This window comes from Henckelia pumila, chromosome 3 (assembly GCF_033568475.1).
Source record: "Henckelia pumila isolate YLH828 chromosome 3, ASM3356847v2, whole genome shotgun sequence".
In the NCBI taxonomy this organism is placed as follows: domain Eukaryota; kingdom Viridiplantae; phylum Streptophyta; class Magnoliopsida; order Lamiales; family Gesneriaceae; genus Henckelia; species Henckelia pumila.
This window is the reverse complement of record NC_133122.1, coordinates 49,971,326-49,987,154: the sequence shown is the minus strand read 5'-3', so window position 1 is coordinate 49,987,154 and position 15,829 is coordinate 49,971,326. Positions and strand designations below refer to the sequence as shown.

The 15,829-nt window shown below is 37.4% G+C and overlaps 2 protein-coding genes across 3 annotated transcripts; one reads left to right on the top strand and one right to left on the bottom strand.

Moving 5' to 3' along the window:
• Positions 1 to 2,656: 2,656 nt before the first annotated feature.
• Positions 2,657 to 4,546, top strand: LOC140887983 (UPF0481 protein At3g47200-like). Its single transcript, XM_073295638.1, has one exon. It carries the CDS (start codon positions 2,733 to 2,735, stop codon positions 4,341 to 4,343), a length of 1,611 nt encoding a protein of 536 aa, XP_073151739.1. The 5' UTR covers positions 2,657 to 2,732; the 3' UTR covers positions 4,344 to 4,546.
• A 241-nt stretch (positions 4,547 to 4,787) lies between these two features.
• Positions 4,788 to 7,240, bottom strand: LOC140887392 (protein RER1A-like). 2 transcript variants are annotated; one of them, XM_073294618.1, is made up of 4 exons: positions 6,768 to 7,239; positions 5,376 to 5,556; positions 5,198 to 5,271; positions 4,789 to 5,108 (listed from the first exon to the last, which is right to left on the bottom strand). In XM_073294618.1, the coding sequence occupies exons 1-3, from the start codon at positions 7,166 to 7,168 to the stop codon at positions 5,212 to 5,214; spliced, it is 642 nt and encodes a 213-aa protein (XP_073150719.1). In that variant the 5' UTR covers positions 7,169 to 7,239; the 3' UTR covers positions 4,789 to 5,108; positions 5,198 to 5,211. The 2 variants fall into 2 exon arrangements, with proteins under 2 accessions (XP_073150720.1, XP_073150719.1); XM_073294619.1 differs by having other exon boundaries at positions 4,788 to 5,271; positions 6,768 to 7,240.
• Between the last annotated feature and the right edge of the window lie 8,589 nt (positions 7,241 to 15,829).

Sequence of the window (15,829 nt, the reverse complement as noted above, 5' to 3'; positions counted from 1 at the left end):
GTAATTATTATATTTTTTATTTTTATTTTACGTAATTTAATACAACTATTATTCCTTAATTTTTTGTTTTATTATTTTGTTTGTAGTGAAAGTGGTATTTTTTTAAAAAAAATATTATCCAATATATTATTATTGTTGTTTTGGGTGATTTTGTTTGTTGATATATTTTAACATAAGCGAAGTGTATTTTTATCCCTCAAAATTAAATATAAAGTATATTATTGTTATCATCATCATAATTATTATAAAATAAAATGTGTTGTCATTGTTATTATATTTATTTATATTTATATTTTGCCCATTTAATTTGTCATTATTATATTTGTTACTTTTATTTTTGACATATTTATTTGAGTACTATAGAACATATTATTATCATTATTTATTTGTTATAATTATCTAATTAATTTGCGTAATTATCTATTAGCTAGTTAGTGCAAGAATAACAAATAATTGAACAATGATTAAAATAATAATAGGAATTAATTTTAACTATAGTAATACACTATAAATAAAATTATTCGTAATAAAACAAGTATTTGATAATATAAACTTTATTTTTATAATGAAAATATATACGATCGAAATTTGAAATGTTTTTATTCTGTTTTATAAACATAAATAACATAGATATAGTTTGATTTAACGTAAAAGAAATTTATCCTTGCCCGATTCAAAATTTTAACTACATATTTATTTGTTTTTGAATCATAGTAAACAAGTAAATTAGTAAATGAAATTTGTTCATCATGAAATAATCACTACTACAACAAAAATAGTAATATTCAATTGTAATCTCGTTAATTAATCAATTGATTGATTTTTAATTTATTTAATAATAATAATAATAATAATAATAATAATAATAATAATAATAATAATAATAATAATAATAATAATAATAATAATAATAATAATAATAATAATAATAACTACAACAATAATCTCATTATTTATATTGTTTGTTTATAAAAGGATAACGATGACAAATTAAATCATAATAACAAGAATGGGAATAATAACAAATTTTATAATAAATAAAAATAACAACAACAATAATATAAATATAAATAATATATTAGTATAATTGATTCACTTATTTATTCTATGCAATATAATAATAACCAGGAAGAAATCTAATAAGAAAAAACAATAAATTTGATAATTAAGAATTAATAATAAAAAATATTATAATAATAAATTTATTAATAATTTCTTCCTATTTTAATAAAACTTATGTATTTAAATTAATTTAAAATTAATTTTATTAACAGTAATAATTTTTATTATACAATGAATTGACAATAATTCTCTTACCATTTTGGAAAATAATAATATGTTTAATACTTATTTCATTTATTAGATTATTTGTTTCATGTAGTAAAAAAATGGAAAAATATTCTTCCACAATAGAAAAACCCCAAACATGAGCTTCACTGGATTATTATTATTATTACTTGTGGCTCTCGTGAAGTATTTGGTCTGCCTCGTCACGGTTACCGAAGCATTTGAAGTCTCGCCAATTCAAGTAGCGGGACTTCAAAAATAATTTTCTAAGTCACGCCTACTTGGAAAGCGTGAATTAGGATAATCACGCTTTCCAGCAAAGCGTGATACCGTAAAAACAAAAAACATCTTCCATTTATCTCAAAAGTCAAAATAAAAATTGAAAGTGCGGTGAACAGTGAAAAAACCCCAAAATTAAATAATATATATAGATGCTTACATTTATGTATCCGACTTCTTTCACGGTTACACAATTATACTGAGATTGCCAAACATAATAATATACAACCTTTGACTCAAAGCCAACCTCCTCGCCAGCCAAATAATTTTATATGTTAATCAACATATAATATTAAAGGCACTTGCTTCAATAAATAAATTAACTTCATCACCTCAATAATATCAATAAATCCCGACAAACGTGCGAAATTTGTTTACCAAAAAGGCAAAACTTGTGGATTCTTTTACTGTTTTATTTAATAATCTATTTGAGAACTTTATTTTTCATTTTATTAATATTTCGTGGTGGAGACATGGAAAATGGGAATTTAGTAGGATGGATGCCATGAAGCATGCGGCTAATTAAAATAATTAATTGAATTCCAAGTAGATAATATCATATGGCAATTTCCAGCTCATGCATGAGCCCACATATTCCCCGCAATCATGCAACAATATCATTTAATTTCCACCAATTACCAATCTTCATCTTGTCTTTTGCATTAAATAAGATATATAGTCGTGTGGAATATAAATATTATAGAAATTATATTTTCGGGAAAATTTTAATCAAAATCTTTATAAAATAATAATCAAGGACGTAATATAACAAGCGATCTCAGAAAAAAGCTTATGCTAATGCTCCAAGTCGATCTAATGAATTTGGAACTTTTTTGTTTTCTTATCTTATTAGTCAAAAATAAAAACGTTTGCCTTCATATAGTGAAGGTTCATACGCTGACCCTTTTGCTTAAATCATATAAAAACGTGTAGGAAAAGTTCAAACAAGTTTCCATCATTGGATTACCCCACTTGGTTTAGGTAAAGCTCAGCATCCAGTTCATATTCTAATAATGTTTTCAAATTGAAAAAAGAAAAGAAAACTAATTTTATTCCCAAAAAAAACCTTTTTTTTCTAAAGATAAAAGGCATCATTCGATCCAAAGAAATGTCAATAAATCAGCTTCATTCTTGCACACAACAGATCTCATACCAGAATTCAAAAAATGGTGGCTGTATTCAACAAAGAGCTTCTAAGTTGGTACCTGATAACCCTCAAGCTGAATCAAACAGTAGAAACTGGGATTCATAATGCACAAAGTCCCACGGTTTCAAGATCCATTGGCTTCCCTCAAGAAATCAATGGTCAGATCAGACAGGAAAGTCAGGGCTCGAATTCGATCGAAGTTCCGATCAAAGACGAAGAGAGTGGCCAAGTCGAGCAGGATCAGATCAAGACTCCCGAGTCTGAGTGGGTGATCAGTATAAAAGATAAGCTTGATCAAGCTCAAAAAGACGATGCTGCGAGCTCATGGGCAAAACTATGTATTTATAGGATACCTCATTGTTTAAGAGATGGCGACGATAAGGCCTATATTCCTCAGATTGTGTCCCTTGGCCCTTATCACCATGGCAAGAAGCGTTTACGAAACATGGACCAGCATAAATGGCGAGCTGTTCATCGGATTCTTAAGCGAACGGAGCAGGACATAACGATATATTTGGACGCTGTTAAAGAGCTTGAAGAGAAAACTCGAGCTTGTTATGAAGGGACTATCTGTTTAAGTAGCAACGAGTTTGTGGAGATGATGGTGCTTGACTCTTGTTTCATCCTCGAGCTCCTTTGTGGTGCGGCAGGAGGGTTCACGCAACTTGGCTACTCGAGGAGCGACCCTGTTTTCGCTATGCGTGGTTCTATGCATTCGATTCAACGAGACATGATAATGCTGGAGAATCAGATTCCTCTCTTTGTATTGGACAGGCTTCTAGGCCTTCAGTCTGGAAATCCTGACCAGAAAGGCGTCGTGGCACGTCTGGCGCTTCGGTTTTTCGACCCCTTGATGCCTACGGACGAGCCATTAACGAAAATCGATAGGAAAAGAGTCGAGTCATCCATTGGGAATGCGAGCACTTTTGATCCATTAACGGATCAGGGTGGACTCCACAGTCTTGAAGTCTTCAGGAGGAGCCTTTTAGCCATCCGAGTTGGCCCGAAACCGACTCCTCGGATATGGATGAAACGGTGGTCTCACACAAGTCGGGTGGCAGACAAGAGGCGGCAGCAACTCATTCACTGTGTCACAGAATTAAAAGATTCAGGGATCAAATTTAAGAGAAGGAAAACAGACAGATTCTGGGATATAAAATTCAAGAATGGAGTACTCAAGATTCCCCGGCTCTTGATCCACGACGGCACAAAATCGCTCTTCCTTAACCTCATCGCGTATGAACAATGCCACTTAGACTGTCCAAACGACTTAACATCGTACGTGATCTTTATGGACAACCTGATTGACTCGGCAGCAGATGTTAGTTACCTGCATTATTGTGGGATTATCGAGCATTGGCTGGGGAGCGACGCAGAGGTCGCGGAACTATTCAATCGGCTGTGTCAAGAGGTGGTTTTCGACATAAATGACAGCAACTTTTCGAAGTTGTCTGAGCAAGTGAATCAGTATTATGATCATAGATGGAATGCTTGGAGGGCTACATTGAAATCAAAGTACTTCAGTAATCCATGGGCTATCATCTCCTTTGTTGCTGCAGTTGTGCTGCTGCTGCTAACTTTTTCACAAACATTTTACGGTATCTACGGTTATTATAGGCCACCAAGCTAACGCATAACGCCTGCTTGCAGATTTGCATTCGTTTGCTTCTCTTGCGAAATTTTTCCATGGATTTGTTTCGAGTGTGGAGTTGTCTTGTCAGAGTGAGATACCTTTTTTGATGTTGTTTTGGAATCTTGGTTAATGCCGTATATAGGATTTCATTTTTTAAAAAAAAAGTAAAAAAGGATATATATTAATAAAGTTTGACATTATTTTTGACGTGTTCCATCAAAATTTAGTTTGGACGCAACGTAATTCAGGAGAGGTAGTATTGAAAAAGTAGATATATATTTGATTTCACTCTTATCAGATAATTTTAAAATATACGGATTATTGTCATTACATCAAATCAAATCATATATGATTAAATATTCAACGCTGACGATACATTTTAAAATCTGGGAATGAAAAAATTATTACATTGATTGTTAAGACTTAAGAGACATTAAAAGGAGTTGGAAATATGCACGCCTCCTTCAGTTTTTTTTTCCCCCAAAAACGAGAAGTAATACACAGTTTACCGAAACAATAGAAAACAATACAAACAAGTTGAGTGAATATAAAAATCCATGTTGAATCTTTATAGTATGAAATAAAAAAATATGGTACGACAGGCTTCAAGAAAAAAATTATGGTAGGACGGTGTTCATATTTTTGTGAATAATCACTAACTCATAAGATCAGTGATCCGTTCATTGATGCATTGCTTCTGTACAAAGACATTCTTGGTCAGTTAAGACACAAAGTAAGAAACACGATCACCTTCAAACTTGGCTGCAAAAATGCGAATGAAACAGCTGCTAAAGAAGCCAATAGATCCACAGATAAAATTCAGGAAACGAGGAAATTCTGAGAGGCTATACCTTATCTGTGAGTACTAGACTACGGGGGGCGGGCTTTTGGGCTCGGTTGAAGCTGCTTTTTTTCCATCATACCTCTGAAAAGTGCATGAGATCATTTTAGAGTTGAGAATAATGCAGTTTCAAGTAAGAGGGCTTGCTCAAAAGATTAAAATATGATGTGTATTATATTAACACATACCTGCTTCCCGAAGGAGAATGGAACGTATTTATATTTGATCATATGCTCTATCTGTCGCCTCAGAGTTAGCATGCACAGAACGATCCAGTAGAAAAGGAGAATTGGCCAAAAAACAGGTACATCAAATATGCTGATGAATGTCAAAATGAAAGCAAAGCAGAACGCTCTGGTGATCGAGTACCTTGACATGATACCACAATGACAAACCAATCACAGAACAGCAACGAGAAAAAGATGCTCTATTTCAAAATGCCATTGATAGGGGGGGCTCACATATATAAAATATCAACATCATGAAGTAAAGCACATCATTATCGATGTTGCATCAAAAACATTTCACAATGTTTGGAAGCAAAGCAAAGTTTATCTGAAAATTTACAGAAATCCAGTAAAGGACTCAAGTTACAAGGTAAGCTGACAATCAGAATACAAGTACATGCACTTCACAGGGAATCAAACCTATCAGCTTGCATGTGTAAGCTCCATATGCCAATAAATGGATTTCTCTTGTAGTTGCAAAAAATGCAAGAACTCATGCAGCTGTCTGGCACTATGGCTGGAAGAACTTTTGCCAACTGACAATTCAAGGACGCGATAGGAAGTCTTACTTTAATATAGCTTTCCCCAAATGTTTCCTGTGTTTATACCCACGGTCCACGGATTGCATCACAGATAAAAGATGAAATTGTAAGAGTTGAAGGTTTCATAGATATAAGATATGCACGCTCGTCCCTTCTGAAATTGCGGGTCTCACCCCCTTGATGACAAAGACAACCATATCCATCACCATAATCAATACAACGGCACAACTAAGTCCAACCAATTCCACGCCCTCAATCAACCATAGTAACTACGCTTCGCCAGTCGTACAACACAAGGCAATCTATCTAAAAAAACAAACTTTATCCAAAACAAATCACCAAAGAAAAAAAGAAAAGAAGCAAAATTTCATGACAGAATTCATTTATTCGCTGTAATCTTGAAATCAAGCGAATTAATAAAACAAAACAAAAGAGCTATTATAAAAATTCACTTTAAAAGCGAAATTTACAACACAAACAACGATCAAAGAAAAATCCAATTTAGAATTGATATGCAAAGTAGCTTCCAATTTTTACACAGATTTTTAGCAATCAAAATGCGTTATCTCCTGACATCCTCTTTAAAATAGTATGCTTGTATCAAAACCAAGAAAAAAGACAACCTACTCTATAACACACTATACTAAAACAAAATTATTCAGGGTCAACGAAACTGAAACCAGATAAACCAAAACCAGTATTTCTTAACATGATATAACCATCCCTGAGTTTCAATTGGGTCGTTGACTTCAGATTAACTCAAGCCAAAATTAATTTTTTTGTTGGGGGACAATGACAGAAATCGACGCACCAGAATTTAAATTCGGGCAGGCGGCGTACGAAGGGGCGGAACTCGTCGGAGCCGCGAGTCGGAAGGGTGGGCCCATCGGAAAACTCCGGGTCCACCCGAGGCGAAAGGAATCCTATGAGAAGGTTGAGTAAATATATACCGAGGGCGTACGACACCACGTAAAAGCCCTCTAACAGGTAAACCCGCAGCACGTACAAGGCTGCAATGCACAGGAATGCGATCCACCGGTTTAGAACATGGGGCGTCGTTTTGTCCAGCAGATGCTGGTATCGTTGGGAAATTGTGAAGATCCACCGTGAAATAGACGCTTTGATTGCAGCTGAATCTCGATTTTCCACCGCCGATGACTCGGCGGCGGGTTTCTCCGAGGATGTGAAGGAACCACCTGGAGTGGAGTCCATTGGGGTTAGAGTTAACTGAGCAGGGCCTGCAGCTGCTTCTTCTGACGTTCTTTCTGCTTCTAACGGAGGGAAATGACGGTTTTATATATTTCCGTCCTTCATTTTCTTCCAAATCTCAAATTTACCCTAAACATATTTACAAAGGTCGATTTCATCCAAAAATATATGACTAGTGATAATAATTATTAATAATTAGCAATAATAATACGCATGAGATAGATTTTGGTAGCAATAAAAATTTATCTTAAAATTTTATCCTATGTAAATAATAATAATTATTATTATTATAGTGTGGAAAATAATATTTCGGGAAAAAAAAAAGGAAGATAGAAAGAAGCATATCCAATTTATGAACAATGGGTGACTCATGCGGACATGCGGTGTATAATTTTTTATTTTTTATATTGTTTAAGTTAAATAAATATTTTTTTAAGTATTAAATAAGTATATTAAATTTTTTTAAGTATTTGACAGTATAAAATATAGTTCACATATGATTGTGTTGTACAAATTTATTGTTTTTTTTTTTGCAAAATATATACAAATTTATGTTCCATTATCGTTTTTGTAAAATATTGTTTTATTTAGAGTAATATGTTATTGTTTGAAATATATTTTATGTATTAAAATCAAAGAAAAACTACTTAGAAACCATTTAACTTTCTTGGTGATAAATAAAACATGACGTGTAAAATTATTATTATTTTATTGTAAATACGAGTAAAATTGACCCACCATCAATAAAAATATATGAGACAAACTTACAAGAAATCTACTAATTCTCATTCGGCAATTACTTTAATGTCGTCCTTGGATCACTTACATAAAAGAGTTGTTCTAAATTTCTAACCATAGTTTTTAGAACCAGCCTGAAAAATGAAAATTGACCTAGTTGTAGACTTGTAGTTATGGGCCATTGATCATTAATTCAACCGATTAACCAGTGCTTGAACCATCGAGTCAGTTCTAGTCAAATACTATATTCAATTGTACAAAAAAATTGTCATTATTAATTTATTATTGATAAAACACCTTCAACAGAATCAACATTTATACATCTTCAATAATATATCGTTAGAACATTATCAACAATAGATATTGAATCATATTTGATGTCCCGGAAAATTATTTTGACCCGAACCCATTCATTATGGGTTGGCCCAATTTTGGGATTATTATTATATATCAGGTCCAGCCCAGTTTTTTACCTGTTAGGGCATGTCAAGACCTGGGCTGCTTATTACTGGGCTGACTCGAGCTGGGGCCCAGTAGGGCTTGGTATGTTTTATAGGTCAAGTGGAACTTGAATACATTGGAGATAAGCTTGGCCATTGCACAAATATGAATGAGATAGGGATAAACTCAAGGGCGGACCAATGAGTGAAGAGTCCTACTCCATGACATGTTATAATTCGACTAGATAACTTACTCTATTTTTCCTATAAATACAGGTACTGTTATGGTATTCATTATTCATTACTCACTTTTACTTTCACGCACTCATATCTCTCAATTTTCGCATTAATCATACCATCTGCCTTCAAGGCACTGACTTAGGCATCGGAGGGGTCACGCCGAAAACACTTTCGGCGCCCCTTGACCTAGTTGTTGCTTGTGCAGAACTTGGTGTATCCGACTCGACCTGCTTCATTGGAGATTTGGAGGATCCATTCTACCAGACCGAACCCGAGGTAAAATTCCGACATCATCAATTGGCGCCGTCTATGGGAATTTGAAGAAAAAGAGTTTCGATGGCTGATCAGAATGGAGATCACCCAAATTTAGAGGTACTAGTAGCTCAGGCTGTTCAGAGGGCTTTTGCAGAAAGAGCAGGGGCCAATCCACTGCACATTGATCATAATGCCTACCTCGATGAAATCAGAAAGTTGAAGGAGGAGATGGAGCAGTTAAGGAAAAAACAGTCCGGGTACCTAGCTACCACAACAAGAAACATTCCTTTTACTCAGGAGATATTGGACGCCGACCTCCCCAATCAGTTCAAATTACCTCATGTTGGGGAGTATGATGGCAAAGGGGATCCTGAAGACCATTTGGCACGCTTTGAGAATGCAGCTCTGTTGCATAAATATTCTGATCAGATTAAGTGCCGGTCTTTCCTTACTACTCTCATAGGACCAGCCCAGCAATGGTTCAATATGCTACGTCCTGGGGAGATCAAGGAATTCAAGGATTTCAGCAAATCCTTTTTGCATCACTTTGCTAGCAGCAAAAAGCATCCTACCACTACTTTCAGCCTCTTTGCAATCAAGCAACGAGAATATGAAAATTTGAGAGCATACATCCGCAGGTTTAGTGCCTTGGCTCTCGAGGTACCCATGGCTACTCCAGACCTGCTCATCAGTGCCTTCATGCAAGGGCTGGATACAAAAGATTTTCTTAAATCTCTAATAAAGAGGCCGCCAGAAACATATGAAGAATTACTTGCCCGAGCTGAAAAATATGTCAACATGGAAGAGATACAGGTTTCGCGGGCAGCTGTGAAGAGGGAACGACCGAAAAGTCCAAAGAACACTAGGGTTCCAAACAATAATTCAGGGATGGGACAACCATTCCGACCTGCGTTGTTGGGAGAATTCACCTCTTTCACTCCTTTACGCATGAGTAAAGTCCGAGCCCTACAAATTTGTGACGATCGAAAACTCACACAAAGGCCTCCGTGGACGTAAAATGGACCCCGAAACAGGCAATCAGATAAATATTGTCACTTTCATAATGAGTATGGGCATACTACAGAAGACTGCCGACAATTAGATCAGGAGATTGAGAGGATAATACAACAACATTCTGAAATAAAAAATATATTGATCCGACAAGAGGGGTACCGTCCGAACATGAAACAACGAGAAAGATCGAGACAGAGAGCCAGGACTGCTCCTCCTCATGAGGATTTCAATCGCACAAATCAGGACCAGCCCAGGGATGACTGAGCTCATCAAAGACCGGCTCCGCCTGCTCGGGGAATTATCAATATGATTTCAGGAGGCCCTACTGATGGAGATTCCAATCGAGCTAGGAAAACTAGCAGCCGAAAATTAATAAATATGGAGATTGACAATCAAACTGTCAACACTGGCCCGACCCTCTCTTTTGGGCCGGAAGATTTAAAAGGGGTTGCTAACAACCATAATGATGCACTGGTAATAAGGGCCATGGTCGCGAATTACGATATGGCCCGGATATTTGTGGATTCAGGCAGTTCTGTCAATGTTCTATTCCAAGAAGCTATCAATCAAATGGACCTGGGACAGTACAAAATAGAGCCCGTCGTCACATCACTCTTTGGTTTCACGGGTCATGCAATCCGGCCTGTTGGGTTAGTACATCTACCCCTAACTCTTGGGAAAGGCAACGGTCGCAAGACCAGGATTGTGAGCTTTATTATAGTAGACGCTCCGTCTGCCTATAACGCCATACTGGGTAGACCTGCCATGACCACTTTCATGGCCGTCGCATCAGCTCTGCATCAAAAAATTAAGTTCCTAGTGGGTAATGAGGTCGGTGAGGTGTAAGGTGATCAAGTTATTGCACGAAAATGTTATGTGGAGGAAGTCAGAATAGAGCAAAAAGTAGCCAGGACTGATAATGTTGACAGACCTGGGTTTGCTGGCATGGAAAAAGTCAACTTGATAGAAGACACATCTGTCGCTGCTGAAGAAGAAATTGAAGAAATAATGATCTACCCTCCTTCGGGGATGGTAAAAATTGCCCGTACCCTTGAAGCAGAGTTGAAGCAACTACTACTGGAATGCTTGCAAAAAAATAAAGACATCTTCGCGTGGTCAGTTTCAGACCTGGTAGGGGTCCATCGGGAAATTGCAGAGCACAAGCTCAATGTAATAAAGGGCTGTCGCCCTATTATTCAAAAGAAAAGGCACTTCGGTCCTGAAAAAGATGCAGTAATAAAGGAGCAGGTGGACGAGCTACTCAGGGCTGGGCATATTGAAGAAATCCACTTCCCGACCTGGTTGTCTAACATAGTCTTAGTCCCGAAATCTACGAAAAAATGGCGTATGTGTGTAGATTTTCGAGATTTGAATAAAGCATGCCCTAAATATTGCTACCCCTTACCTAGAATAGACCAGCTTGTCGATTCCACTGCAGGGCATGAATTACTTAGCTTTTTGGATGCTTACCAAGGATATCACCAAATTCCCTTGGCAAAAGAGGACAAAGACAAGGTCAGTTTTGTCACATCAGCAGGAACCTATTCCTATGTGGTCATGCCGTTTGGACTCAAAAACGCCGGGGCTACATACCAAAGGCTGATGGATAGAGTATTCGAGCAGCAAATTGGGAAAAATATCGAGGTCTATGTAGATGATATCCTGGTCAAGACCCGAACTGCGGACCAGTTCATTACCGACCTAACTCAAACTTTTCAGACTATAAAGCACTATCGGCTTAAGCTAAACCCCAGCAAGTGTACTTTCGGAGTCCGAGCTGGAAAGTTTCTGGGTTATATGGTTACAAGAAGGGGAATCGAAGCTAATCCCGAAAAGGTCCAAGCCATCATTACTATGAGCTCCCCCAAGAATATAAAGGAAGTACAGAGATTAACAGGAAGAATTACAGCACTGGCCCGATTTATAAGCAGATCAGCAGATAAAAGCCTCCCTTTCTTTAAGGCACTACGAAAAACAAAAATTTTTGAATGGAATGATGAAAGTGAGAAAGATTTCCAGGACTTGAAAGCTCACTTAAAGCAGTTGCCTGTGCTGAATAAGCCTATCCAAGGGGAAGAATTGTTCTTATATCTGGCGGTGACCAATCGAGCAGTCAGTTCAGTCCTAGTCAGGAAGGGCGGAATAAATCATCAGCCTGTGTACTTTGTGAGTCATGCCTTGAAGGGAGCTGAACTCAACTATTTAACGCAGGAAAAACTAGCCTTAGCTTTAGTTATCACTGCGAGAAAATTGCGTCCTTATTTTTTGTCACACCCCATCACGGTGCTCACCAACAGCGTTCTGGGAAAAATTGCAGCTAATCCAGATGCATCGGGGAGACTTATCAGATGGATTACAGAGTTGAGTGAGTATGACATCAAATTCGAGCCCCGGACAGCCATAAAAGCTCAAGCCCTAGCTGATTTCTTAGCGGAGACAGTACAACTAGAACAAGAAGAATTATGGAAGATTTTCGTAGATGGGTCATCATGTCAGTCCGGGTGCGGAGGTGGAATTGTGATCATCTCACCTTGGGGGGAAGAAACTAATATTTCAATCAGGTTAGACTTCAAGGCCTCAAACAATGAAGCGGAATATGAGGCATTATTGCTTGGGCTCAAAGCAGCACGAAACTTGGGCATCTCCCGAGCTAATCTGTATTCCGATTCCCAATTAGCAATCCAACAGAGCAACGGGAGATTTGAATGTAAAGATGAGAAGATGTTGAGATATATCAAAGCATTAGACAAAGCCAAAGAAGGGTTCACCGAGTTGAACTTAGAGCTCATCCCCCGGGCTGAAAATATGAAGGCAGACCACTTGGCCCGCTTAGCCAGTGCTCTGAGTAACCGATCTGATCCCATTGTCGCAGGTCGGGAACTTGTTTCGCAACTTGAAACTCTGGATGAAATTATAGCTCAGGTACCGGAAGGAGACTGGCGATATGATATGCACAAATATCTAATCAAGAAAGAATTACCGAGTGATAATAAGAAAGCAAAGGAAGTTAAGAGAAGGGCTCTCCGCTTTGTCGTGATCGATCAAATTCTGTTTAAACGATCTTTCTCTCAGCCTTTGTTAAAATGTTTGGGTCCTGATGAGGCCAATTATGTCTTACGAGAAATTCATGAAGGGTCTTGTGGCAGTCACCTAGACAGTCTGGCCCTAGCTCGAAAAGCACTTTTGGCAGGATTCTTCTGGCCAACCATGCGGAAAGACTCAGCAGATCTGGTTAATTCTTGTTATAATTGCCAGAGACATGCTAACCTACAATGGAGACCTGCAGAATACATGAAGGCAGTGGTGGCCGCTTGTCCTTTTGATCAATGGGGAATGGATATTGTGGGGCCATTCCCTGTTAGCACAGGACAAAGAAAATTTTTGTTGGTCGCAGTCGATTATTTTTCCAAATGGGTTGAAGCCGAGCCCTTAGCCAAAATTACAGAAAATGAAGTGCTCAATTTTCTATGGAAAAATATAGTGTGCCGCTTCGGAATCCCTCGCAGGTTGGCATCAGATAATGGGAGACAGTTCTGTGGATCCAAAGTTCGGGCATGGTGCCAGGAAATGAAGATCGAACAAGTTTTCACCTCTGTAGCATACCCGCAAGGGAATAGACAAGTCGAAGTTACCAACAGAACGATAGTCCAAGCCCTTAAGACACGATTGGATGCAGCCAAGGGCAAGTGGGCAGACGAGCTCCCTTCAGTATTGTGGTCTTACCGAACTACAACTCGATCCGGTACGGGTGAAACCCCTTTCAGCATGGTGTATGGGACTGAAGCTGTTCTCCCAGCAGAGATCGGACAAGAGAGTGCCAGGATCATGGCATACGGCCCAAACAATCAAGAACTGCGTGAAAGAGTGGGTGCCCGGTTATCCAACTTGTGGCTAAGGGCTTTTATGACTCTATGTAAAACAATCTTTTGTTTAATATAATTTACACTTTTATAATGGCATTGACTTTATCTTTCTTCATATTGTTATATTATGATATACTATTGTTGTTTTGATAAAGACCTTGAATATACTATAGTGTATGTAAGATGTGGTAGCACATGGGGATGGCTATCATAAAACACATCTTATAGTCACTGTATATTCTAAACAGTTCCTAGTCAATTGAGCCGTCCGCAAATAAGGATAAGGATCGCTCGAGATTGAGACTAGCATTTGCGATGCCGAGTACCACGTTTCATTGGTATGGAACATAGAGATGTTCAAAGCATGCAAATGGATATTCATATGATGAATGATCGAACTACCCTATTCGGACTTTCCAAGTGGTTATTACTTATCGAGTGGATAAAGTCCGCGATTTTGGTTGTACACCATTAGTCCTTATTACTTGAAACATCATTGAGACTCTATATGCTAGTACTGTACTTTGACTCGTTTATCGACTCTATTGGGGTCATCAGGTGTCGGGATTGGGTACAGTTACGACACATATAGGAGTCTATGCTTTGTTGTCAAGGATTCACCACATACTTGCGAGTGTGGATATCCTATGCGATCTGAGGAGATATTAGTGTGACGAATCTCTGGCCAGAGTACATGATGTGTTTTAGGTTAATGGGTTTTCCTAGTAACACATGCGATGTCACTATTTGATCTCCAAGATGTAATGCATAGTTATCGAATCTCGAACGACTCTCGATGCACCAATGGTTGTTGATTCGATCGGGATATTTGGTTGAAGGGACCGTACTGTACGCTAACCAAAATCTACTGGTTCTTGCAGGCACTATCAGTAATACCTAGGGAATCATGGGGCGATGTTGCTAGGCGCTCTTACCATGATTCAATGGGTAAGTCGGAAATTGTTGTTCCGAGTCACAAGGAGTTGTGAGCCCACGGCTAGCTGTATTCCTGAACCATTGAGGGTTACACAAGTAATAGATTACTAATACCCCGTAGAAATAGTTAAATTTAAAGAGTTAAATTTAATGAAAGAGAAGTTGGACTTCTTAACTAAAGGGAGTGAGATTTCCTAAAATGACATAGGGATGAACATTTTTGAAAATCACTGAATTCGGATTCAGAAAAATTATCTTGACTCTAAAAGATGCAGAAATGGTTTCTGTGCATATTGGTGAAATCAGTTTATCAATCGGAGTCACGATGAATTTTATATTAATTTCTATAACAACAGGCTTGGCTTGTTGGGCTTAAGTTATGGATTGTGGGCTTTAAGAATTTGGAGTCCTGATACAATTATAACTTAATGTAGTCTAGAAATTATCTATAAATATATGTGCAGTGTTCGAAAATTACATGCAATTCATTATTAGAATTTTCGAAAACACTACAAAATATTTCAAGAGGATTTTCGAAATCCTCTGTCTCTTTCGGAGAAAATTCGGCTTGTGTTTTTTATGAAAAATTACAATCTGAATTAACAGATCATATCTGTTTATTCTCTACGCAAACTTCTGATTGATTTCTAGTGCAATCAATCAGAGGGTTTTGTTTTCTATTCGTGGACCTGATTGAAGAAACGTTCGTTCATCAGTTCCGGGGATATACAACAAGAGCAGATTAAATTCTGTTGGTGTCCATAATCTCGCTTCGAGATTTTAAGGTAAAATATTTAATTGTGATTATTTATTTTACTTACACAAATTTAATCGTAAAAGTTTTGATACCCAGATATGGAATCGTTCCATATTAATAAAATAAAATTTTTAAAATTCCGCTGCACCGGGTATCAATTCTAATTGATCTGAACACCGTTTCCAACAGTGGTATCAGAGCCAGGTTGCTCAGATCAAACGATTAAATTAATCGATTGTACAAAATTTTTAAGCCTCGGTTTTTGAAACAAAACAAATTTTTAAAAATCAAAATTTTGACGGGCAAAACACGGGCAACGCACGGTGCTGCCCAGGGCAGCGATCGTCGCTGCCCAATGGGCAGCGACGGGCTGCCCGGGATTGTCCTGGGCAGCCCGGAAAATTAAAATTTTATTTTTTAA